Here is a 26,443-nt window from a genome sequence, read left to right as displayed (position 1 = left end):
CACAGTTATTTTTACTCATCAGTTTAACAAGCCTTTTTTTTCACTGCTCAGCCTTTCATCCCATCCTCTCTGTACAGGTGCAATAAGGTGTCTGTGCAAGCAATGTGGGCTTTTCTCTTTATGCAGAAACGAAAATGGCTTCAAATCTCTTGCTTATATCCACAAATCCCCCTCAAATCTAGCTAATGTTCAGTATAATCGATCTAGCTGATGATCTATTATATTGTAAGAGCCAAATTCATCCCAGGAGTTACTTTGTTGCCTTCACTGAAATTACACCAGAGATCACTTGGGGCCTAACAGGTCATTTTCACTTGGAAGCTTTTCCCTAAAAAAAACCACCAACATAAGACATGAAGAGTTACCTGTTCTTCACAACTAGCTGTTAACCCACTTGGCTCTTCACAGCTTGTTCAGAGCCAAACTGGTGCCGCTGGCTGGCAGGGAGAACCTTGGAGAACCTTGTCATTGTTGGACACATCAAGATGAGCGAGGGGAAGCTAACGTGGCGTGGAGTTTGGAAGTGCAATAGCAAACACCCCTGAGCTGCCGCCTCAGGTACCTGCAGCAATGACTGAGGTGCTCCAAACCAATGCTCCAAGAGCTAAATGATGTCCCTGATTGCCCCAATGGCATTCCCTAAGACAAAGCAGCTCAAGACATGCATCCGCTGCCCCCATGCTGACACTAGTACACACAGACCGAGGTGACGAAGGGAGATATTTTTTCCTTCAAAATCTCTCTCTGCCTGCAATGGCACTAATGATTTACGGAAAATGCACAGGAGTGCAAATGGAAACTACAGATTACTCCTTTCTTTTTTTCCTTAGTTATCAGCTCTTCCAATGACCTGCTGGGTGTGACTCTGGGCAAGTCACTTAATCTCTCTCTGCCTCAGTTTCCCCTCTGTCACTTTGCCTGGTCTGAACAGTGAGCTCTTCACAGCAGGGACTCTCTCATTATGTTTGTATAGCGCTCAGCCCTGATCTCGACTGGGCCCTCCAGGTACTGCTGTAAAACAAATAAAGACTAGTTATAAGCCAGATGGGGTGATGGCTTATTCTGTTCGCTTTTTAGTCTTTGGACATAATCAATCAAGTCCAACCAAGACAAGTTCCGTTGTCTCCATCTGCCTTCATTCTGGTGGGGAGTTTGTGATGTGCATGACCATCCGCCTCTAGTCATGAGGGGTCCAGCACTGAAGAAGATTGAGATAAACTGGCAGAGCATGGGCAGCAGTGGATACAGTTGACAGACCCTGCCCCTCCAAGTAAGTGATCCGGATCACTCACAGGCATCAGGCATAGCACCTAGTTCACCATATGTATCACCAAAAAAAAAAAAAAAAAGACAATCTATATTTCAAGAAGTTTGAGGCATCTGGTCGAGTAACAGTTTTGCAAGCCCCCACAGTCTCTCATCATCCCACTTATCTCTGGAAGTAACAGCACTAATAAAAATCCAGTGACCTGAGCGGCGGGGGGGGTTGGGGGTGGGGAGTAGCACTGCTGAGTCCCCAGTGAAACATCAATCACACTTGTATTTTCATTCGGCCAAGGTCCATTGGCTGCTTTGTCTTGCACACACACAAAAGTATCTGGGATGGGTGTGTGTGTGTGTGTGTTGTTTATCTCTCAAATTAAGAAATCCACAGGAATTCCAAACCATGCGATCTGGTTAGCAAGAGGCTGCCAACCTTAGGGGAGGTGTGTGTGGAGGGTGTTAATTAGCTACCTCTTCTTTAATTGTTGCTTTGTCTTCCAAACCTTGGGGCCAAACCCTAGGTCATTTGCGTCCAGTGGGAGTCTGCCTGGGTACAGTGGAGTCAGCCCTTGAACTATACACGTGGGTTTGGTTTGGTTTTGTGCACTTTGGTTCTTCCCCTCCTCCAGATCCGTAGTTGCTTTGGTTTTCAGCTCCCTCTTTTTGTATTCACTTTTAAAGGACTCTCCTGTGTGTTAACAGAGACCAGTTTGGCTTTATTGAACAATTAATTCCATTATCTCTCATGCACCAGCAATTCTGCTGCAAATGTAAAGTGCTTTCTAAACTCTAATTACTCTTGCACAGGGGTGATACGAAGCATAAAGAGGTTTATGTCCATTTTGCAGACAGGCTGGATGGCTTGCACTCACTACAAAATGGTGGCAATTCTGGGACTATACATCAGAGAGCAGATTGATTTCAATGGATCTACGCTGACTTACACCAACTGAGAATCTGGCCCCAGGAGACCTGGCCCTCTCTTCCTGCTCTGAAAAACTGACAACGCACTAGAAACATTATAGCGACACAAATGCAGCACTGCAGCCGCACCACTGTAGCGTAGCTACCACATATAGCCCGTTCGTTTATAAACCGACCCCACTCCCCAAAATGGATAGGTAAAAATAGCAAAAACTGTATGACCCTTTCATAAACTGACCCTATATTTCAGGGGTTGGCAAACTTTGCCTCCTGGCCCATTAGGGTAAGCCCCTAGCGGGTCTGGACATTTTGTTTGCCTGGAGCGTTCACAGGTATGGAGCCTTTCAGCTCCCAGTGTCCGCAGTTTGCTGTTCCCAGCCAATGGGTGCTGCGGGAAGTGCCCATTGGCTGGGAACGATGAACTGCGGCCACAGGGAGCTGAGGGGCTCCATGCCTGCAGATGCTCCAGGTAAACAAAACGACAATGTATTAGATATTCAATGATTCCATAGAGTTTAAAATCATCAAATTTTGGTGTAGACCTGTTTATAAGCCGACCCCCCCCCCTTTGATGCATCACTTTTTTTACCAAAAATATTCAGCTTATGAACGAGCATATACAGTACTTATACAGTGATGAAAGGGGTTCTTCTGTTGCTGTAATAAATTCACCTCTCTGAGAGGCAGTAGCTAGTTCAATGGAAGAATTTTTCCGTCAAACTTGCAGTGCCTATACCAGGGCTTAGGTCAGTTTAACTACATGGTGCAACGCATGAAATTTTGTTCACAATCCTGAGTGATGTAGTTAAGACAACCAAACTTTGTAGTGTAGACTGGTTGTCTATCCCTGCTTTAAGCAGTGCAATCCTAAAACACCTGCCTAGGACTGGATGATTTCTGCTATTTTTCACCAGGTTCTTTTGGTCTAAAGGACTTTGCATGTTGCTCATTAGATTGTCTAAAGTTAGACAGATCTGCTCCTCTTGTGAGGATGGGCTCTCACACGGAATTAAGACGGAGTTTTGGGTTATCTGTGATCTTTAAAATCTGATTACTCCAGTTGTTCATTCCTCTCTCGTGTGTATGATTTTTTTTTTTTAAGAGCCATGTTGTACCTGTACCCGGATATATCCTACAAAACTGCTGATAGCCCACAGCCTTGTTGCATCTGGTGACACCAGATGTCTGTTTTATGGTCTTCCTAGTAGGACACTTTCCAGACTGTGGCAACCCCTAACAGGGAAGCTTGGATTTAGTCTGACACTACAATGAATTCACACATCACTCCTATTTCAGCCATGGCCAGAGCTTAGATCTGTTTCTAAGTTTAAGCCTCCAACACAACTTGAACATTTCTTCTCCCTCCTCATTAGTAGACGTCCTCACAACTTTCTGTTGTAACCAAGCTCGCACTGCACGGTGCCTTCTGAGCAATTCTCCTTAGCCTGTCATACAGTAGTTTGCGTGAAGATTTTCTATTTAGTCTCAAAGGTATGGAGGTTTTTTATTTTGTTTTTAAGTACAGCATTCTTCTCTATCAGAGAGCCAATGTAGCTTTGTTCAAAGCTGCCCTCAAGTCTTATTTCTATTCTCAGGCTTGTAGTTAAATGGATAGTGGGATTTTAAAAGGTGTGGAGGGGTTTTGTGGGGTTTTTTTTGTTTTCTAAAGGCACCTTGAACACTTGTAGCATGTTGGGTGCCTCATCAACAAAACCTGTTTCCAGTGTAAAAGGTGACTTCGAGGGGAACCTGTGTAAACTGTCATAGCTCGTCTGAGACCAACGGGGTACAACCTACACCAAGTAAGGCTCTGCCCCTCACCATGCTAGACACAAAGGATGAGTCTGTAAAGGTATGTAGGTGCCTAACTCATTATTAAAAAAGATATTGAAAGCCTAAATACCTCTTTTTAAAAGTGGCTCACTGTCAAAGTCAGAAAAATCCATATTCAATGGCAGTGAGGAAAATAATTACACGTCTCAGCTCAAGCAAAGAGAATCCAGATTGTTAGAATACTGCCTGTTACGTTCCTGACACGTCTGCAGGTTATAAGAGGCTTTTTAGCATAGGGAGGGGGAGGAGGGAGGAATCTAGGCCATCAATGTTCACGCTATCAGCTAAATTGGATGAATATTTCAATCCTAACACCCTCTAATTCTCTGTTCAAAACTACAGTATTTCCATAAAACTATTTTCAAATCACCACCTCGGTCCTGCTCTTCTCTGCTTACAACTTCAGAGTCCGCTTGAAGTTGTACAAAGCCTTCGTTTTCAAAATGAAATCTGCCCTTAGGCCCTGATTCAGAAAAGCATTCCCCTATTCAGCAAGGCACTTAATCACACACTGCACTCCAAGGATATATTCAAGGGCTGCATGAAGAGGGGTGGACCTCTGCAAAGCACTTTAGCAAGTGCTTAATTGCAGCCTTACTGCCTGGAATGTCTGTGGAGAAAGCCTACAGTCTGCATCTCTTGCTCAGGCTTCAATACTGCAATGAGTTATTTTACACCCAGGAGAAGCCCCACCAAATTTAATGGGACGCCTCACTCATTGAGCATGTGCAGAAATCTTTGCAGAAACATGGCTTAAAAACCACAATAAACTCAAACTGCTTTTTTCTATCTTCCCTATAATTTTCAGTCCACCCAAGTGATGTTAAATTGGTACATCCCGCCCCAGTAAAGAAACAGTATCACTGAATAAAATTTCACCAAGTAATTATTACTTGTGGCATCACCACTCTTTCAGTGGGATAAAACATGAGTGGAATTGCACGGCTATCAGAGCTAAAGTTTCATTTGTTACCATGGGCCTTACCTACTCCGCCACAGGCATCTCCTTTTACCAAGAATAGATTTAACTGGTTCCGCATGTTACAGATGTTGTAGTATCAGCAGTTTATACCATGTTTACAACCATCTTTCGCTAATGAAATATTACATATAAACCCCAAACATTTACACTTCTTTAGCACTCTTATAACCCATATTTAAAGATCTATGAGAAAAATTTAAGTCCTAAATGCCATCGAGAGACCATTCGTTTTTTTATTTTTGTTAGAGTGGCTATAATTAGAATGTTTCACTTTTACTTCTGAATAAGAATATTTATTTTTTGTAGTGCCACTTTTTCTTTTCTTTTCCAAGTAACTTCACTCTCAGAGGTTTCACTATAAGCAGAATCGCAATATGCAGACTGCAGAACATTTTAGCATGGGACTTTAATTTTCTTTCCCTACAGGTTAATATCACCACAGCCTGCTAAAGCCTTAAGTGGTTCTTTAGGGACCCCTCCACATTGAAATATTCCCTCCCTCCTACTGTCATCTAGCTGTATTAGGCAGTCATTCCCCCCTCCTTTTTTTTTTTTTAAAGGAACAGTCAAAGTAATTGTTAGAACTTTCTTTTCCTGTGTTTCAAACAGCACTTGTGAGTTATAAGGATCTAATTTACTTTGTGCCATTTATACTATTTACATTTTGCACTTCACTCCCAGGGGACAATCCTAATCAATTTCACTTTCAGGGTCTTCATACATTAGCACAGGGGTCGGCAACGTTCGGCACGCGGCTCGCCAGGGTAGGCACCCTAGCGGGCCGGGCCAGTTTATTTACCTGCTAACGCGGCAGGTTCGGCCGATCGCGGCCCCCATTGGCCGCGGTTCACCGTCCCGGGCCAATGGGGGCGGCGGGAAGTGGCGCGGGCCAAGAGATGTGCTGACCGCGGCTTCCCACCGCCCCCATTGGCCCGGCCCGGGACGCCAAACGTTGCCGACCCCTGCATTAGCATAATACTGCACTATTTGGATTAATAACTGGAATGTTGTTAACAAACAAGCATTCCCCTGCTGTGATTGTAAAGTTTCAAGCAAACATTTCTATTAGCCTTAGTCAGGGCCGACGAGGGAGGGGGGGGGATGCCGGTACAGATTACCGGGGCCCGGCGATCCGGAAGGGGGCCTGGCTCTCCCCCCCCCTCCCCCCGTCGGCCCATTTTAGCTGGTCCACCCTTGCTGGGGGGCCCAAAAAATGTTTTTCACCGGGGCCCGAACCCGCACTCAGCAGCCTTGGTCTTAGTATCAGAGGAGTAGTTAGTGTTAGTTTGGATCTGTAAAAAGCGACAAAGATCCTGTGGCACCGTATAGACTAACAGACGTATTGGAGCATAAGCTTTTGTGGGTGAATACTCACGAAAGCTTATGCTCCAATACGTCTGTTAGTCTACAAGGTGCCACAGGACTCTTTGTCGCTATTAGTCTCAGGGTCTGCAAAAGACTTTTTTGTTTTGTTTTGTTTTAAACTAAATTACCCTGGTGCTGTTCCTGTATATATTCCTCCCTTGCTTTTGATAAGGCCTGTTTTAGTTTTTTTGGTATTAGCATCATTAATGGTCTCAAACTATTCAGGGTGCACATACTGAGAGCTAACTCTTACTCCCTCTGCTGGCCATGTAGCAGAACAAAATACATGTATAGGTCCTACTTATACAGATAGGTATCTTAATGTCTCATTGGCAGGCTGATGAATTTACAACACCAGAAAGCCAGAAGACACTCCTCATCAGATTTCCAAAACTTGGGTATCAACTACTGAACCCTCTAGCTGATCTATTAGAACTTAGGGAAGATGCTAAAAGAATAATGGCTCTTCCATTTTTGCAATCTTAACATTTTTAGCAAAACCAGCCGCTGTTTAAAAACAAGGAACAGAGATTAGCAGCAAGTAAAAGCTCATAGGTATCAGAGGGAAGCCCTCTTGGGGCAATTAATTTCTCATGCAACAACTATAGGCCTCATTCTGCAAACACTTAAATATATGCATAACTTTACACATGCAGGTAGTCCCGCAGAGCGTAAGTTTATATGTTTGCAGGACTGGATTCACAGAATAAGATTTCCCGAGCCTTCCAATAGATGCCATATCCACTGATAATTACAGTGAATCTTTGCCAAAAGATAAACCCTCTTCAACCCAACTGGAGCAATAAGTGTAAATTTCTAGCTATCATTTTAGACATCTGCTAAGTGGGTTTGTATCTCATGACAAAGTACACAGTGTACAAAACAGAAACATCTGTTTAGCCAGTGTGCAGCTTTATCTTCAATTTGGAAAGCAGGCTGAATGAGCATACTACAGCATGGCATAACACACAAGAGACGACAGTGCTTTTTTTTGTTTGTTTTCAATCGCGTGCCCACACTCAGATCTGCTTGAGTACCTCAGTTCTATTCTCCTTATGACCCTTCCAGGCCAAGTGAGACCAGGTGCAACAAATGCCCCCTGGGAAAGTTCCAGCCCTTCAATTAGGAATAGGCTTTCTCATTCAGGAGCTTCAAGTGTACCCCCCGCCCCATAGCAGTATTCCTGCCACTCTCTCTCTGGAGCTCCCTGTGCAAGATTGGTGTTTTGAGACCATGGAGGGTGTTAAGTGATTTTTGTATTTAGAAGTTGCTAGAACGGATGGCATAAGCAGTCAGTATTTGACAGGAAAACAAGTGCAGCCAGGCACACATACAGCATTTACACTGCAGCCCATCCTATAACTGCTCCACTTAAGCATTTGCAGCGTTAGGGATAAATCTTTTCTTGATTACTTGTGGCACCTTAGAGATTAACAACTCCTGTTCTTCTTTTTGTGGATACAGACTAACACGGCTGCTACTCTGAAACTTTTCTTGATTGTTAACTTGAAGATCTACTCACATGCTTATGGTTAAACATATACATAAGAATTTGTAAAATCAGAACCTTAAAGATCAATACCCACCATTATACCTCTTATAAAGAAAATAATTCCCAGAACCCACAAAATCTGGGTGGCTCCCCCCAGACTGAGTTGTGAGGTTAGGGTTAAATTTCCCAGGATTCCCTGTGGTTAGAGCTCTCCCAAACAGCTATCAAGTGGTCTCTTTAAAACAAGCTGCTCTGAAGGGAAATCTGCCTTGGAGGAAGAAAAAATGCTGATAGTGAAGCACAATGGGCCCAAACTGGTGAGTATCTTCACAAATATGCACACAGTGTAAATACTTTTCTAAAGTAGTTTAGAACAAATAGCCTTGTTTTAAAATGCACATGGGGGTAGCGGGGTTCTCCTAATACAGAAGCTCTTCCAGTTCTTGCCTTCTTGGGAGGGGCAGTCCAAAAGGGTGTTTGAGAAATCCCATTCCAGGTTTCAAAGGATGCGGCCTAGTAACAGGAATAAAACTCCATTCTCCTTAAAAGGAAGAAAGGTTTGCTGGGTTGTCTAGCCCATGCTGGTATTAGCAGGAGTAAACACATTTGTATCACAAGGGGTATGTGCCCCGCCTCCATTTAAAGGGCTGCAGATTCAGAACAGTTTTTCCACCTGTCCTGGCTAAAAGATACCAGCTATGTTTTTAGTCTCTGTCATGTCACAAAAACAAGACAGTGGGATCTGATGATCTAGCCGTATGTACCCATAAGCCCAGGTTTAATCCTACAGATCTTGGTAGTGTCTCTTTCTGTGTCTTCATTCAACTGAAATGTTATTTTGTAAGTTGTAATAGTGTGAGGTCACTTTGTTCCATGTCTCATGCCTGATATTCTGTTCTCTAGTCCATTTATCAACCTGAACTCGGCAATAACTCAAGTCTTCAGTAGAAATTATGTGTGTATGTTTTGGCATGTTACTGATGTCTAATATATGGTCCTTCAGAATAGCAAGGAGGTCAGTCTGCTCTGATTCTCCTTACTCCTTCCGGGAAGAAATATATCTCAAAGGACAATTCTGTAACATCTGGATTAGCTCTATTTCCGGTGTATATAACTGCTATATAATATAAAGAATTAGCTTTCTTTATAGCTGTCTGAGTAAATGGGAGACTCGTGTGTTGAGATTTATCAGGTAGTAATTTATCCCAAATCTTACTGTCTGCATCAGGGGTTTGAAAGCTAACAGGTTAGGTATTAGGGGATTACAAACACTTGGACAGTCTCATGCTGATAAATGGGAGGGGATTCCCAGTGAGGAAAATGTTCCAAACCACTGGTTTGCATTTAATTTCTTTGCAACTAAAGTGCTACTCTGTCAACCTTATGCGTTTTAGATAACGGAGGGAAATATTGAGGGGGGAGGGGAATTGTGTCAGTACAAAGAATATTCTATATTATCCTGCACAGTCAGGAAGGAGGGGTGAAATGGAGTGCATAGACCTGTGAAGAATCTGGGGGGCAAACCAAGGTTTGCAGGGGGCAGCCACATAACAAATGATACCCCTGCTGCAGGTATGCTGTGAGGGTCCGTCTTCTGGGCTTGGAAAACAGGAATTGGTATGGCTAAGCATTAAGGTCTGTTTGGAATTCTAATTCCAGTGCACGGATCAGTGTGGTGCTATTCCGAAAAGTGACTCTGCCCTGTGGGGTGTCTAAACGTCTCTCTGTCTTCAACATCAAGTGTGCTCAATTTTACTATCAAACTGGGGGGCAGGGGATGGGTTTCCCTCTTCCCACCTGCTAGCCCTAAAATCTCAGCCTGGATTGTGTAAATCAGACTAGTTCTTTCCTACATGTGCAGCCCACCAGTAGCAGAGGTTCATGCAGACCAGATCCTGTTCTCACTCGAGACCTGTGGAATCCTATCACTTTCCAATTATGCCTCCCTGACCCCTGTGCAGCCCCACTGGAGGCAGTGGGATTGCACAGGTGCCACCGACTAGATTTTAGGACATGATCTTGATGCTGCAGAAGGAGGACCGGAATCCGAGCTCACGCTCTTTCCTGCTGCAGGGTTAACAGGACCAAAGAGCAATAAAAACGTGTCACCATAGTCAGTGATTTATGACTTTGCATATAAACAAGGAGAGGATTTGTGGAACAGGAGACTTTATTTTAAAAAAACAACTACCACACACTCCTTGGAGGAGAACTGTATTTTAAATCTATATTCTAAGAGATCGCTGTTGCCAGTGGCTATCTTTACTAATGAAGGTGTGATTGTGGCTGCTCTTCTCAGAATATAAATTCTCTTATGATACACCCGCCGGGGATTTCCAGATCTGGGAACTTTAATGGCTGTCATTCCAGCTTCCTGTATAACACTACAATTTAAAACATTGTTTGCTTTCTTATATGGTGTATTTGGGGGTTTTAATCTTTACTCAGCAGGGTTTGTAAAGTCTCTTCTCCCCCACCCTCCTCTCCGCCAGTTTCAAAGGAGATGGATTACGCTAAACCCCTCCCCTTTTAGAAAGGAAGAAGCCTGTAACGTCACCTGGTTATAAAATCAATCTCAGCCCTTCCAAAGCTCAAACTCTGCTTATTTCTCATTGATATTCTTTTTCAGGATGGGAGATCCCACAGCTGTCAGCCAATAAAAAGAACCACCAAGAACAGAGGTTGCATTCAAATGCAAGAGCTTTGCCTCATCTCAAAAGAGAAAACCAGTCCTTTACTCCTCTCCAGTTAGCAGCAGCAGCATTATATTATTAATTAATTATCTAAGAGCCCCCAATCACGGACCAGGACCCCACTATGGTAGGTGTTGTACAAACACAAAACAGAGTCCCTGCCCCACTGCTTACAGTCTCAAAAAACCCACAGAAAACTGATCTGAAAGGGACACTTCACCCTCCATAGACTGTGTTGATGTTTTTCTCAGATATTCTCGTTGCCTGGTTCTCACTAACCCCTAGATCTGGGATGGCTCTTAGAAGGTTAAAACCGGTGTAAGGCTTGATTTCTCTACTTAACATGCCTCCTTTCAAGGTAGCTAGGGCTGCGCTGAAGGCATACAAGGAACTGAGCCCACACCCTGACTGTCAGGTCCCTGGAAGCTCATTCTGCGGCTGTTCTAACATTATCTAAAGGCTGATCCTCTTTGGCTGTGAATTCCAGACTGTTTCTTTTGTATAGGACATGTTGCATGTATTGGTCCTATCAGCAATTGGCCCGCTAAATATTAGAGCAGTCAACTGCCACCCTATGGTGGCCATTTTGAATGCAGCTGACCAACCTCTGTGGACTACAGAGGAGCCAATTTCTGTCAGGGTGGCTTTTAGGCCTCTATTAATCCTACACCAGCTTCCACAAACAATGTATTCGTGGGGCACAGCATTGCTACCCTGTTTCAATACATGCGGTAAATAAAAAGGCTTGAGTTACTTGCCCCATTTGTCCTAGCCTTAATGGAAGCCCTACATAGACAGTATGGCATCTGCTAGTGGACTAAAGAAAGGCTTGTGTATTATGAGACAACGGACTGGTGACTATAGGTGTTGACAGATTATGCAAACAATGCCCCAGCCCTATGTCGGACAATGGGAACTGGCTGCCCAATGCCAGTAGCCAGCAGGGCACCAGGCATCAAGGAGGATCGCATATTAACTCACAATAAGGATTAAATGAAGATGCGAAAGGGGTGTGTTTGCAGGAAAAGATGCCTAGTAAAATGTCCAAGCAGTCTTATTTGGGCATGCAGGGCTATATTATAAGGCTAGGGGAACATAGACGCAGGCCACCAGAGATGGCTATCCAATCCCTTAGGGAAAAGGTTATTTGCACACACCCTTTTGCTAAAAGCTTCGCTAAGGAACTCAGTCTTTAAGGTGCCACCAGACTCCTCGCTGTTTTAATTGTATCCTCCGGAAGACCAGCTACTGAGGCTGTTGCTGTTCAGGCTAACAGTTGTATCCACAACAACGAGGAGTGAAAGCTTATGCCCAAATAAATCTAACACAGCTACCCCTCTGATACTTGAGGGTACCACTGACTTTCTCTCTTAATCCACTCCCCCCCCCCCCCCCCCCCCCGTTAGGGATGTATCAAATCTTCATGTTTGTTAAGATTTTCTTAATAATTTGAGTCCAGTTCCTGAACTCTGGGTGATCTTTAGATTTGTTGTGTGTCTCCCCCCCCCCCCCCCCCCCCCCGAGGGAATAAAAGAGAACTCGCTTTCTTGTTTGGAGGGCTGGAAAGCATTCATAGGATGGTATGGCCAGCTCTCTTTCGGTGCTTGTGCCACAGAGACTTGTTGATTCTGATTTTCTTGGAATTTGTGGAACATTTAGTAACTCTATTATGCTGTCATCTGCCTTGTGCATTGGGAATTATGAGACGCTTGCTAGTGTTAAGTCACATGTGATCGAATAATCAAGAGCCTCTAGAGAGAAAATAAATGAGTGGACCGTTTAGGGAAATTTGACTTAATAATCACTTCTGGACTATTTTGACCTGCTAAAAAATAAAGTCTCTTCCTTTTGGAAGGATGTGACAATTCATATATAAAACCTACCCCTTTCAAAATCCCTTATTGGCTGGGGAACTGCTCTTTTCTGCAGGGTAACTTTTTTTTTTTATTCATTTATTTTAATCAAACTTTAGATTTGTCAATAAAGGATCAAAGTCCCCTTCTACAATAACTGGTCTTGATCTTCTAAATCTATTGTTCTCTAGAGAAGCAATTAAGAGGGGTGATTCAGACAGAGGCAACTAATCACAGATTTAATTTATAGTCTGATAAAGAAGTCATTGCTTTAGCATCTGATCAGGCAAACAGTAACTCCTGCATGTACTCCCACTGAGACTATATGAGAGCGTGAACGTGTGCATGGAAAGAACTGTTTGCAGGATTGGGTCTTTACTCTCCAAGACCCAATTAATTTGATTCTGCACCTTTTGACTTTTAAGTGCAACTTCCACCTGTAAATATTGTTTGTAATTAACACAGAGGAGCTAAGCCAATTGATATTCATGATGCTCTGAGGTCACTCATAACTAATGAACATTCTGCTTGTGTGTTTCTTTTGCTGTAGTTACATTTTTATACGGAGACGCCGCCTGCAAAATGAGTTCTAAAATCTAAATGTATGCTGCCTTCGTCAACTGCACCTACTTTCAGTAACTGTAGAAAGTATGGATTCCTGTAGTCAGTATTTGCTATAGTTCGTTTTATCTTTGGCGCCTCCTTTGCATCTCTTGATTTTTCTTTGCTTGCCCCATACAAGCAAGCTAAGAGCGGACGGCACCTTGGGGTTTTAATGGAAGAAACAAATTCCTACATTTCTCATTATTTTCTGATAAATGCCCGCTTTGAGTGTAAACTAAACACCAACAAAACAGTGACTGCTTGGAAGAGAAGTGTGGCTGACCAATAAACTGTGTCTATTAGCTCTGGTCAGATGAGCTTCTTCCCCCCTTCCCCCCCCACCCACCCACCCTCCCAAGTGAAGAAAATGTTTTTCCCTCCGTGAAATCTTGCCTACAACTACAAAACTTCATCTGATTTTAAACGCTTGCAATTCCCTCTAGCTGGTCACATGCCACTTCTCAAGCTCTATTTTCAGATATTCCGCTTCCAAGGCCAGAAGGGACCACTGTGATCAACTAGTCTGACCTCCTGTAGAGCACAGGCCAGAGAACGTCCTCAAAAAATAATTCCTAGAGCAGATTGGATTTTTGTTTTTAAAAATCCGTGTTGGAGAACCCACCATAACCTGTGATGAGTTGTCCCAATGGTTCATTACTCTTGCTGTTTAAATTTACACCTTATTTCCAGTCTGAACTTGTCTAGCTTCAACTTCCAGCCATTGGATTGTGTTATACCTGAAGAGCCCACTATTAAATCTTTGTTCCACAGGTAGATACTTACAGACTGCGATCAAGTCACCCCTTAACCTTCCCTTTGTTCAATTAAATAGATTCTAGGAGCTCTATCGCTGTAAGGCAGGTTTTCTAATCCTTTAATTGTTCTTGTGGCGCTTCACTGACCCCTCCCCAGTTTATCAGCATCCCTCTTGAAGTGTGGACACCAGGATTGCAATAGCTGGCACACCAGTGCCAAAGACAGAGGTAAAATACCTCGACTGCTACTACGTGAGACTCCGCTGTTTATGCATCCAAGGACTGCATCAGCCCTTGTGGCCACGGGGTCGCACTGGGAACTCATATTCAGCTTGATGATCCCCAAGTCTTTTTTGCTGCTTCCCAGGATAGAGTCCCCCATCCTGTAAGTGTGGCCTTCACGATTTGCTCCTAGATTTTTTCTGTTTACATTTTGCCATAGCAAAACACAGGTTGTTTGCTTGTATCCGGATCGCTCTGTATCAGTGACCTATCCTCTTCACTATTTCCCACTCTCCCAACTTCTCACCTGTAAGCATTATCTGGTTTTGTTTGTTTTTTGCCTTCCACTTCCTACATAAATAGAGTAGGGCAAGAACTGATCCCTGTGGGAACCCACAAGAAACATCCAGTCAATGACGTCTGCCTGTTTACAATTACATTTTGAGACCTATCAGTAAGCCAGTTTTTAATCCATTTAACGTGTGCCTGCTTAGTTTTATCTTTCTAATTTTTTAAATCAAAATCTCATGTGATACCAAGTCAAACGCCTTACAGAAGTCTAACACTATTAGCTTTATCAACCAAACTTGTAATCTCTTCCCCCAACCCCCTCAAAAATAATCAAGTTAGTTTGACAGGATCTGTTTTTCCATAAACCCATGTTGATTGCCATGAGTTATGTTCCCTCCTGTAGCGGGGCAGTCACCCCGCTCTGGCTAAGAAGGGGTTAAAAGCCAGTCCTTGGAGAGAGCCAGGGCTGAGAGAAAAGCCTAGGCTGATTGGGGAAACAGCCACAGCTGGGGCCACGCCCCAATCAGACCACAGCTGGCCCTATAAAAGGGCTGTGAGCCAGGCACTCAGCCACACACTCTCTAGCTTATGAGAGAGAATGACCTGGCTGCCTAGGAGCTAGGTCGGGTACCTGAGGTGGAGCGGTGCTGGGAAAAAGCAGAGGCAACTGGGGAGCTCCAACCTAGAAAAACCCCAGGCTGCAGGCCTTGTTAAGGGCCTACAAAAGGTACTGGGACTGCAGAGGGGCAGCCCAGAGATAGGTGAAGGCAGCTGGTTCAACCCCCCTTGCCAATGATCAGTGGTTTATAGACTGCAGTCTGTCCCAGGAAGCGGGGGCTAGACGATGACTGGCAGTAGCCACTGAGGCAAGGGGAGGATAGCGGGTTGGAGGTTCCCCCTGGGAGGGGAAACCCAGATTGTGGGTTACTGCAGGGGGCAGAACCCTGATGTAAAAGGGCACTGGGATTTGGGAGGGACACGGGGGCCAGCAGCAGGTGAGACACCAGCCTGCAGAGGGCACTCTGGGGCTGGTGAAGAGCTAATTCCCAGGACTACCAGCAGGAGGTGCCAGGCCGGTGAGTCGCCGCCCCACCACACCACTTTTAATTCTTTATTATTTGAGTCCCCATTAACCACACCATTCTCTTGCCCAGGATCAATATAATTAACTGGGTTGTCCAATCTACCTTTTTTAAATATTGGCACAACAATAGTTTTCTTCCAGACTTTTGGAATTTCCCTCATGTTCCAAGACTTCAACATTCATAGTCCAATGAGCACCTCAACTTGCATCCAAGAGTTTAAAAAAAAAAAAGCTAGTAATCTGGCCTCACTAACTTAAACATGTCTAACTTAGCAGCTGCTGTTTAATATCCTCCTGAGATACTAGTGGAATGGAAAATATTATATGATATGACTATATCATCTATATTTTCCTCAAACACAGAACAGAAACATTTCTGTATTATCAATAATTCTACCACTTCCATCTAGTAATGGACCACAAGCCTTGTTAGGATTCTTTGTTCCTAATGTACTTACGCCTTTTTATTATCCTTAACTTTGCTGATCATAGATGTCCCCTTGTGTCCCTTTGCTTCCCTTATCAATTTTCTACAACTCCTAGTGTCTGATTTATATTCATTACTATCAACTTCTCCTTTATTCTTCTTGTTACTACTTTTTGTTTTATATAGCTACTTTCACTTCCCCTCTGAGCCAGGTAGCAGCCCTAATGAGTGGTGCCCTTTCTTCCCACTAAAGCTTCTTGGAAAAAGGAACTCTAACGTTAACTTTATGTACGTTTATACATGAAACCTGACTAGACCCCCAAAATGCTGCTTTTCCCCCTGCCTCTAGCTGCATAGCTTTTTGCATCACATTTATGCAAGCTCAATCCCCTGCTGTATGTGGATTCCAAACTGATGAAATTGGCATGGTAAGGAGCTTCCATTTCCGGTAAGTAGGTCATTAACTGAACAAGAACGACATGCAAAAGCATGAGTGTAACTTGCTGGAATTTTGATCAAGGATGTCCAGCATCTGCTCTGGATGACTCTACGCTAACTGAAGTACCTGGGCAAAGAGGAGAAGAGTTTTTAGCAGGTTGGACATATTAAAATAAACACATGCGAATAGGACAGGTGTGGTGAAATGTATGAAACTCCAGCCAAGTGCTCTGGATTTTCAGTTTAAAAATAATGATGCTTTTAATTTGGCTTTCAAGGGGGGAGGGAAGGGGGATAAGCATTCCTAAACTACAAAAGGAGTGACTATCCCCCCGCCAAACGGTCACTATTTAAATCTCCTTCTCCTTGAATAAGGATTACTAATCACAAATTTCCCCCTCTCCCCACTGTATATCCAAACTAAGGTAGATTTGGAAGGGATGAGAGGCCAGAAGAAAACATCTTTGAATGCAATATCTATGAAAATTAGACTTCATCACCTTCATAAGCTCTGTTATTGTACAGCACGGTATTTAAAGCTGCATAAGTCGTGGGTCCTAAACTTGCTTCTAGCACCACTGCAGCCAATAACTCTAATCTCAAAACATTTCCAGACAGGCCTCTAAGCACTTTTACAGGTAATGAAACTTTTTTTTTAATTATAACTCTAGCCGTGCTTAGGAATTAAAGGAATAGTCCCTCTATTTCCTAGCCACTAGACTGATTCAACATATTACATAATTTTTATGCTCCTGTAAGCCTACTAGGTGGTATAAGGGTAGATGGCTAGTCTTTAAAATGCAGATGTTTTACAGATAAATTGACACACAGGAGAACGTGTGATATTAACCCCAGCATCCAGTGACGAGGCCTGTGTAAAAAAAATAAGGCTGCAATATCTATTATTAGGCATACTTTCCCTTCCAGGTGGTCTGAATTATTTTTCTCCCTGCTGACAATAGAAGTGCTAGAGTCACTTTGACTAGCTGCCTGTAAAAACTGTTCCATGCTTTCAGACTTCTGATGCATGCTTACATGTGTATTTCTCAGCAAAATGGTAGCACAGAATTAGTACAATTCATTCCACATGGGAGTTAAAATAAACAAGTTCTGACATCTCTCTCCTTGTATTTCCATAATCCAGTGAAGTAAAGGGCTGGAAATGCTAAATTTACAGTAGAGAGACAAGGTGGGTGATTGTGTCTCCCTCTCATAACCTGGGACCAACAGGGCTACAACAACAAATCTACTGCACGCAGTCAGGTAACGCATTTGGAAGGAGGGATAGGAGAACGATGAGAAAACAAGGGCAACAAAAGTTAAATATGGTAACAGACACAGCGATGGTCAATGTGCCTTCAACGACACGTGATCAGGGCCTCAGCTGTGTCTCCCTTGTGATCATTCAAGGTCCCATGTTACTTTTTAAAAGTGTTCCTCTATAACTTGACTTTAAAAAAAACTACTTTAAAACAATTTCTGTTTCTGGCAAACCACTCTCAGATAGTATGGTTCTGAAGTTGTTTTTGAAATCCTTTTTAAAAAAAATTCTTATAAAAAAAAAATACTTAAGAACTATTTTTTAAAAATTTTATTAAGGATCTTTTCAGCAAGGAAGAAACTAAATTATTAAAGAAAATACTGGGGGGAAAGTGTTCCTCCCCTCCCCCCCCACAATCATCATAGATGTTACTTGTAACTATAGTACAGACCAAATTTTGACAGAAATATAATTTTCATGTTGACTGGATCCCTTTAATTCCAGTGTCTGTGGGCAGAATTAATATTTACTGCTCTAAATCCCTCCGGCAGGTTTAATTGAATATGATGATCTTCACTCCCTTCTCCTAAATAGCTGAAGATATTTCAAGAGGCTGCTAAATAGTTGTCTTGTTTCACCCCAGAGGTGGCTGCATTTCAGTGGTTAGTGATGTGCTTCTTAAAATATCCCTCCCCTATATCACAAGGTTGCTGTGAGGTTTAGTCATCTGAGACCCAAAAAGAGCACTAGTCTCTACTCCACCCTATCCCTTTCCCTACTTTATCACTTTTATTGCTCAAATTATTTTAACATTTCCATTTTCTCAAATACTCATAACCAGCAAGTGGTCTGCAAGGCACTATGCAAAGCTGGTGACATGGAAAGTACGTCAGCCATTCCACCCATGCTATTAGAGTGTAGTGGGTGTCAAGTGGCTCACAGATCGAAGGACAGGATACCTTACAGGCTTGCACACTTTAACATCCAACTGGCATTTTGCAAACCCCGCTCGCTCTCGCATTCCTAAAACCAGAGCCAGCTGGCAACAAAACTTCCCATCAAACATATAAGCAGTGCAAGGGCACCCTCAGGAGCCCTTCTGCCAGAGCCACTCCTTATCACCGGTACAGGGTGTGCTCACAGAACCGCTTTCAGCTCCAAAACATGTGGGACAAATGCACCTGGCACCTCTTCCACTTTCAACATCTGCAGAAATGACCTGGTGGTAAAGGGTGAGCACAGAGCATGCACCTCTTTCCTGATAGACAGGCTTGGCAGAACACTCTATAGTCGTATGTAAATATGTATAAAATATGAATATTGATTATTTTTAAGTAGGGCTGTCAATCGCAGTTAATTCATGCGATTAACTTAAATTAATCACAGTTTTAATCGCACTGTTAAACAATAGGATACCAATTGAAATGTATTACATATTTTTGGATGGGGGGGTTTTCTACATTTTCAAATATACTGATTTCTATTACAACACAGATTACAAAGTGTACACTGCTCACTTTATATTTTTGATTACAAATATTTCCACAGTAAAAATGATAATTGTATTTTTCAATTCACCTCATACAAGTACTGTAGTGCAATCTCTTTATCATGAAAGTGCAACTTACAAATGTGGATTTTTTTTTTGTTTTGTTACATAACTGCACTCAAATACAAAACAATGCAAAACTTTAGAGCCTACAAGTCCACTCAGTCCTACTTCTTATTCAGCCGATCGCTAAGACAAACAAGTATCAGGTAGCCATGTTAGTCTGTAGTTACAAAAACAACAAGGAGTCCAGTGGCACCTTAAAGACTAACAGATTTATTTGGGCATAAGCTTTTGTGGGTAAAAAACCACTTCTTCAGATGCAAAGACAAACAAGTTTGTTACACTTATGGGAGATAATGCTGCCCACTTCTTATTTACAGTGTCACCAGAAAGTGAGAACAGGTGTTTGCATGGGACTTTAGTAACCAGCATTGCAAGGTATTTACGTGCCAGATATGCTAAATATTCATATGCCCTTTCATGCTTCGGCAACCATTCCGGAGGATATGCTTCCATGTTGATGACGCTCGTTTAAAAAAATAAAGCGTTAATTACATTTGTGACTGAACTCCTTGGGGGAGAACTGTATGTCTCCGGCTCTGTTTTACCTGCATTCTGCCATATATTTCATGTTGTAATCTGGGATGATGATGATTAGCACATGTTGTTCGTTTTAAAAACACTTTCACTGTAGCTTTGACAAAACACAAAGAAGGTACCAGTGTGAGACTTCTAAAGATAGCTACAGCACTGCACCCAAGGTTTAAGAATCTGAAGTGCCTCCCAAAATTTGAGGGAGACGAGGTGTAGAACATGCTTTCAGAAGTCTTAAAAGAGCAACACTCCAATGTGTAAACTACAGAACCTGAACCACCGTAAACCAAAATCAACCACCTGCTGGTGGCATCTGACACAGAGGATGAAAATGAACATGCGTCCGGCCGCACTGCTTTGGATTGTTATCAAGCAGAACCCATCATCAGCATGGACGCATGTGCCCTGGAACGGTGGTTGAAGCATGAAGAGACATATGAATCTTTAGTGCATCTGGCATGTAACTATCTTGTGACACCAGCTACAACAGTGCCATGCGAACACCTGTTCTCGCTTCCAGGTGACCTTGTGAACAAGAAGCAGGCAGCATTATCTCTGGCAAATATAAACAAACTTGTTTGTCTGAGTGATTGGCTGAACAAGAAATAGGACTGATTGGACTTGTAGGCTCTAAAATTTTTACATCATTTTATTTTTAATGCAGTTTTTTGTACATAATTCTACATTTGTAAGTTCAACTTTCATGGTAAAGAAATTGCAGTACAGTACTTGTATTAGGTGAATTGAAAAATACTTTTTTTACAGTGCAAATATTTGTAATCAGAAATAAAGTGAATATTTGAAAATGTAGAAAGCATCAAAATATTTAAATAAATGGCATTCTATTTTAACTGTGCGATTAATTTTTTAAATCTCTTGACGCCCTATTTTTAAGCATTTTTTTTTCCGGCTTTTATCTATTTAAATATTCCAGTTGTGAGAAACTGCAGGGGGTGGCCAAACAATAATTTTGAGACTTTGTGACTCAAAGTTGAAGCAGAAATTGTCAACATTACATGTCAAAATATACCAAATAAATATCCTTAAATCTAACTCTAAAAAGTTTTCAAGCAGCTTTTTCTTACTTTGCCTATACGTACATTTTGATTATCATCAATGGAAAAACATTTTCATTGGCTTGTGTGGGCCGTGAAATCAACTTTTACTGACGCTTACCAATTAAAAATCTAATGCTGCCAAGGCTACCAATAGGTAATACAGAGAGTGATGTTGGCAGCTGCTTTATCAAAAGCACGGGTATAGTGCCACCACTGGCATGTGCTTAAGTTAGCAAAAGAGAGGGGGAACCCTAAGCTATAACCACTCCCACTTAGTCAGCTGTTCAAAATACTGGTCAGTTCTAAGTGATTGATAGCCGAGCAGCAATCTTCCACCCCTTAATCTTCAGTTTCACATTCTGTTTTCTCACCCTGGGAAAATTCCTCTGATAGTTGTGAGGAAAACTGAAATATCTTCCTGTGTCGTGTGAGAGATTCACTTTTTTTTTAAATGCAAAATGTGTTCTCGATTCTTAACACAGCTCTGTTAGAGGGGCCAATCACATAATAAAAAATGTACTGTACTGTTCCATACAACACACACAACAAAGGGACCCTAATCAATCCTCTTTGAAAAAAGGGACGGGGGGGAACGCTACAAACTAAAAGGGCAGAATTCCTGCAAGTAACTTAACATTTGCAGTATCTGCCCACCTAGACAAACTCACTAGTTTCAAACCTCCTGGACTACAACAAGCATTACTGTATGCTGCTTTTGCAAGTTCTCGCCTAGCCAAGTGACTATGTAAGGACAATATGTTGCTGGCAAGATGTTCTGAAATAGCACTGTGGAGGAAAAGTGGATATTACATAACTAACCTGAATCTTTACAAGGCTTCGAAGAGGTTAATTTTATACCAGCAGCAACCCATAGGGGTGCTATACGCAAAAATGATAAACATGAGTTACTATTTTGTTTTATACCTGTTCAGTTACTATTTAGAGCAGGAAAAAATTAAATGAACAATGGAATATAACTAAAATGTAACATTCAACATGTGCACTTCCTTTGATCAAAGTCCATAAGTACACGTTAGTGAGTCACACGTGACTAGCTTCTCACATTATCAGCATCCCATTTTAACTTGATTTAAAAAAAAAACTAAACATGAATCACTGAAATAAAGAACTGGGATGTAAGTAAATTTACTATCTCACACTCTGATCTCAGTATAGTATTGTGATCAGAACTTCTCTAACAAAAAACCTGTAAGTTTCAACCAGATTTTTTTTAAATAGGGATTTAAAAAGTAAACAGCAACTGATGTTACAATAAATATCTATGCTATAACGTATTAATTCAGACTTGTAGCCTCTGACGTTCATGTGTTTAGCAAGGAATCTATGTAATAAGGGATTTCCTCACTTTCTTTTTCTGTAGTAGCCTATTAGTTGTGACAGCCATGTATTCCATGGCACGGATTCTAATTCTTCTGTACTGTAATTTCCTCAAACAGATAATCTTCTGTACTATTTTGCATACATCAAGGTGGCATTAACTTCTGGGATACAGAAATGATACTTGGATATAAATTCTAGGCTTCCAGTTCTTTTTGTTCACTTTTTTTTGTGCATTTTCTTTAGGGTGGGAAATAATTCCATACATAGGAATGTAGTTTTAGTTTCTTGAATAACAAAACTAAGCAAATCATGTCTTCCCAGTGATCTGCTTAATGTTTGAGATGCTAGAATTCTGTATCTTCTCACGAGCCTCCTTCTTAATTTATATTTTAGCTGCCACAAAACTTTGGAATTCTAGCACTGGAATTCTGAACCTTAATGTGTTTATAAACACATTAATGAAAATATATCTGTATAAGACTGTTCTCTCAATTAACAAAATTAACTTTACCGAGGATGGTCTCTACCCTCAAATCTATTGCCTACGCATTTTTGATGGAATAGGAATATTTTATTTCCAATTACGTATAAATACGTGGTATCTTAAAAAAAAAATTGATCTTTCATTTAAACCAAGGACGAGACTTGCTCTGGTACATACATATGTCAACTTAGTGACCAATCTCTTTTCACTGCATTGTCTCCATTGTGAAGAAAAGCACCAAAACCAAATTAAACATAATCTTTGTCAATTTTTCAGAACAAGTTGTTGGAAATGACTTAAGGAGCAGGGATTCCAGAGTTGAATGGCGGGAGCTTATCAATAAATAAATTTTATTTTGACAAGCCTGGAAAGGTAACTTCATATGCAATATTAAATGATCTAACATATGTTATGCCTTTATTTCAGTCTGAAGAATATGACTATTTCAATATAGTTTCTTGAGGTAGGGGAAGGCTGTTGATGACTCAATTCAAAAGTAATGTAAACTTAAAGGCACTCGTATGATGGAGCTGAGAGTGGGATGGATGGAAAAGGGATTCAAGAATGAGCCTATTCACTGAAATAATGTTTTGTGGGTTGGCTACTTGTCCACTCCCATTTTATTGGTACTGAAGGGAACTGACAGGGCTATTGCTGGGAAACGCAAAAAGCTAGTTTAAAACCAGAAATGGGCTTCTTTCCCTTTACTAGGCAAACTTACTTAGAATTCTTTTTCTACTAGGCATCTGGTCCTGCGTGATCAGTTTTTCCAACTCTGTGGCTGGGGGAATCTCACAAAAAAAAAAAAAACCCGCCCCACCCACCTTCCATCGCTCCATTTCCCCACTGCACAGGAGGCAGGATTCCCCCCTATGAGCTACAGCTCAGCAGGTTGGGGTCTCATTAGTGACAGGTCCTGTGAGCATCCTCTTGTTCTATTTCATGTGATCAAACTTCTTTGGCTCCTTCTGTTGGAAACTTTTTTACATTTCTCCACTTGGCTGGAAAAGACGTTTGCAGCCAATCCAAATTGGGAATAAATTATATAACACCTCTGTTACAAAAGCAAAAATGGGGTGGGGGAAATATGAGAGCAACCCCTTGAGTTAAAGGATAAGCTTACCCTCTCACCATGTCCTTTCCCACTGCACTTAGTCAAAGTGTATTGATTGACACTCAGGTTGCAGGACAGACTGCCCTAAAGTTCTAGGAACACCTTCCCAAGTGTCCGCTGCTGGCAATGTCTCTAATCCACCCCCAGAAACTATCTGATGGCTGCAAAATGCAAGAATAAACAGCTTCCATATGAAAGCCAGCTCAAAGCTCATCTTGTGTACCCAGGAACCTCGTCGCCGACAAATAGGTGCATCTACGTGCACGGTGACTCCTACTTATTCAAGACCTGTCTGAGATGATTATTGCATTTCCCCAGTATTTTTACAATTAAAAAAATCGCCCACAACTTTCCCCCCCCCCCCTTGGGATACAAAGCAGTATGAGTCCTGAACAACCAAAGGTTTAACAAGAGAGAGCCCTCTCTCCAAGTCCCCAGGGCTTCTAAAACTCAGCACTGCCCCAATCCCACACAGCCTGTTTTAGAGGCGAAATAAAACAAAAGCTTTCCAATGCAGATTCCCAGCGATCTGATATCACACTCACTGCCTCTGACCAAAACTTACCAGATATTAAATGGGGGTGGGAGGTGTCGGTGGAAAATGATCTCAATACTGGCACCAGAACAATACTTTCTCATGGAAACATGGGTATATATTTAATTCCTAGTGACTCCACTCAAGTTTCACCTTCCATCCCCTGCAGAGACCTTTTTTTTTTTAAAAAAGTTTGGTTTAATGTTGCACTTGAAATTATCCGCTGTTCGGATGCATTTTGCCTATTTTGCAAATATATACAGTAATGCATGCATCTGCTCTTCAACATTCTCTATCTGTCCTGACTATGCAAAAGGCAAAAAGAGCTCGGTAATCCCAGCAGAAGAATGCAAATAACGTCAATGCACAGCTGAACTGCAAGCCCTGCCTTACAGGAACTGTGTGTGTGAGTGTGTCTGTGTGTGTCTGCAAAAAAGGCACATACTAAACAGGAAATGCAACTGAAAGCTATTGAAAGCCTCAAACTTCAAAATGCAATTGCATCCCGAAAATTGCATTCATGCACTTGAAAATGCATGCATGCCTTTTTGCATATTTTGCAAGGAACAGAAGTCGGATCCTTACCTCTCGGCTGAGACATTTTCCCCTTTGCTTTGATGGGGGAGGGGAGCACAAAAGACTTTGCCTTGCCTCTCTTCTGTAGCTAGTTTTGCAACAAAGATGCAAACTGCAAGCGCTCAATCTTCATGCAACTGGAGTTTTTCTGACTTGCTGCAGCAGATCTCTTTGCAGAGAGGGGCGGTGCAATTGCACACCTTGCAAAACAGATTGCAAAGTAATTTTTTTCCCAATTGCAATGGAAGGGAAGGCTCTGCTGCACCTACATGATGGGCCAGGGCTGGCAGCTAAAAGCTCCAAACTTGGATCTGAGTATCTTAGTGCGCAGACGTCCTTCCTACGAGCACCGCAGTGATCACTGGGTAATGTAGTTTCCCGGAGAAGTCCATGGAACGCTTCCTTAAGGGGGAGACAGTTGCCGTGGTGCGTTGCAAAAATTGCACGGCACCGCACAGTCGATCTGGATGCATTGCAAAAAATAATCGTCTCGTTCACACTGCAGAAATCGGCTTCGCCACAAACGACTGCACGTCCTTGTGCTTACAGGGAGTGTCACGGCAGCAGCAGCCGGTTAGTCAGTGTGGCTTTGATCAGCGGGGGGAGATGCAGATTACTATCGCCCTAGTTACAATATTCCTTTGGCGAGTGTGTGCATTTTTCTGTTTTATGGTAGTTAAGAATAGTCCTTCCTTGTTATGCATGTCGCTGCAAAATCCAGCAGCCTGTCTGCTTAGCAACACAGGTTGACTAGAACACAGTTCACCAATGCTTATGCACGGGCTCCCAGTGGAGCAGAGTCCAGTGACATTAAGCCCTATACATGGCTTTGGTCCTAACTCCCTGACAATGACAAACCGTGTCTCCTTCCTCCAGCAGCCTCCAAGGACAGCCATGTCCCACTGGATCAATGAAACTGTCAGTAGGGGGCAGCTTGCTGAGTTCAAGAGTTGGAGCCTGATTATGAAATTAACTCCCCCAGGAAATAAAAATGTCCACGGAATTTACTGCTTTCTGAACTAAGTGCTGGACTTATTTCTTCGGTTTGGCCTTCCCTCTGTTAGTGTTTGACATGCATACAGCACATTGATTCGCTCCCACCCACAAAAATAAACACATTACAATCTAGTTATGCTGTTTCTCCTGTGATGGGAAGGAAAAAAGAGAGGATTACAATTTTTAAACACGTAAGAGGAAGGGAGACACTGGTGCATATATATAGAGTAGGGTGACCAGACAGCAAATGTGAAAAATCGGGACAGGGGGTGGGGGGTAACAGGAGCCTACATAAGAAAAAGACCCAAAAATCGGGACTGTCCCTATAAAATCGGGACATCTGGTCACCCTAATGTAGAGAGAGAGAGTATATGCTGCAAGTTTCAATAAAGCCATTTGGAGGCAGTTCGGGGAGACAGTGCCGTAGAAATACTTCATTTAAAAAAAAAACACCTATTTAACTAACACATCATTGGGAGAAATCCTGTCTTTGTTACAGATTCAACAACGATTCCTCTTTCAGTTAGGTCTATTAAAATCTCCCACTCCAGTTTTCCAATCATTCCTCCAGCAGATACAGAGGAGATCAGACTTGCCATTTACTGAGATCTGTAAGGCTACCCAAAAAAAATCAACCATGGAGAAAAATAATTCTGAAAGGAGGAATGAAAACTATCCAGATCGTCCTTTTATGCATCATAAAGAAG

General features: G+C 42.2%; 1 protein-coding gene across 2 annotated transcripts in view; it reads right to left on the bottom strand.

Annotated features, from left to right (window-relative positions):
• Positions 1 to 25,238, bottom strand: part of MAP2K6 (mitogen-activated protein kinase kinase 6) — a 76,831-nt gene extending 51,593 nt beyond the window's left edge. The window contains exon 1 of one of the 2 annotated variants that reach the window (XM_005282964.5): positions 24,750 to 25,238. In XM_005282964.5, coding sequence (XP_005283021.1) covers positions 24,750 to 24,765 — 16 coding nt within the window. In that variant the 5' untranslated portion in view covers positions 24,766 to 25,238. Of the gene's footprint in view, positions 1 to 24,194; positions 24,291 to 24,749 lie in introns of those variants that run through there. The other variant, XM_065563699.1, reaches the window with a different exon arrangement.
• Positions 25,239 to 26,443: the final 1,205 nt, after the last annotated feature.

The sequence above is a fragment of the Chrysemys picta genome, chromosome 12, assembly GCF_011386835.1.
Source record: "Chrysemys picta bellii isolate R12L10 chromosome 12, ASM1138683v2, whole genome shotgun sequence".
Taxonomy (NCBI): Eukaryota; Metazoa; Chordata; order Testudines; family Emydidae; genus Chrysemys; species Chrysemys picta.
The sequence above is the reverse complement of the archived record's forward strand: the minus strand, read 5'-3'. Positions and strand labels throughout refer to the sequence as shown.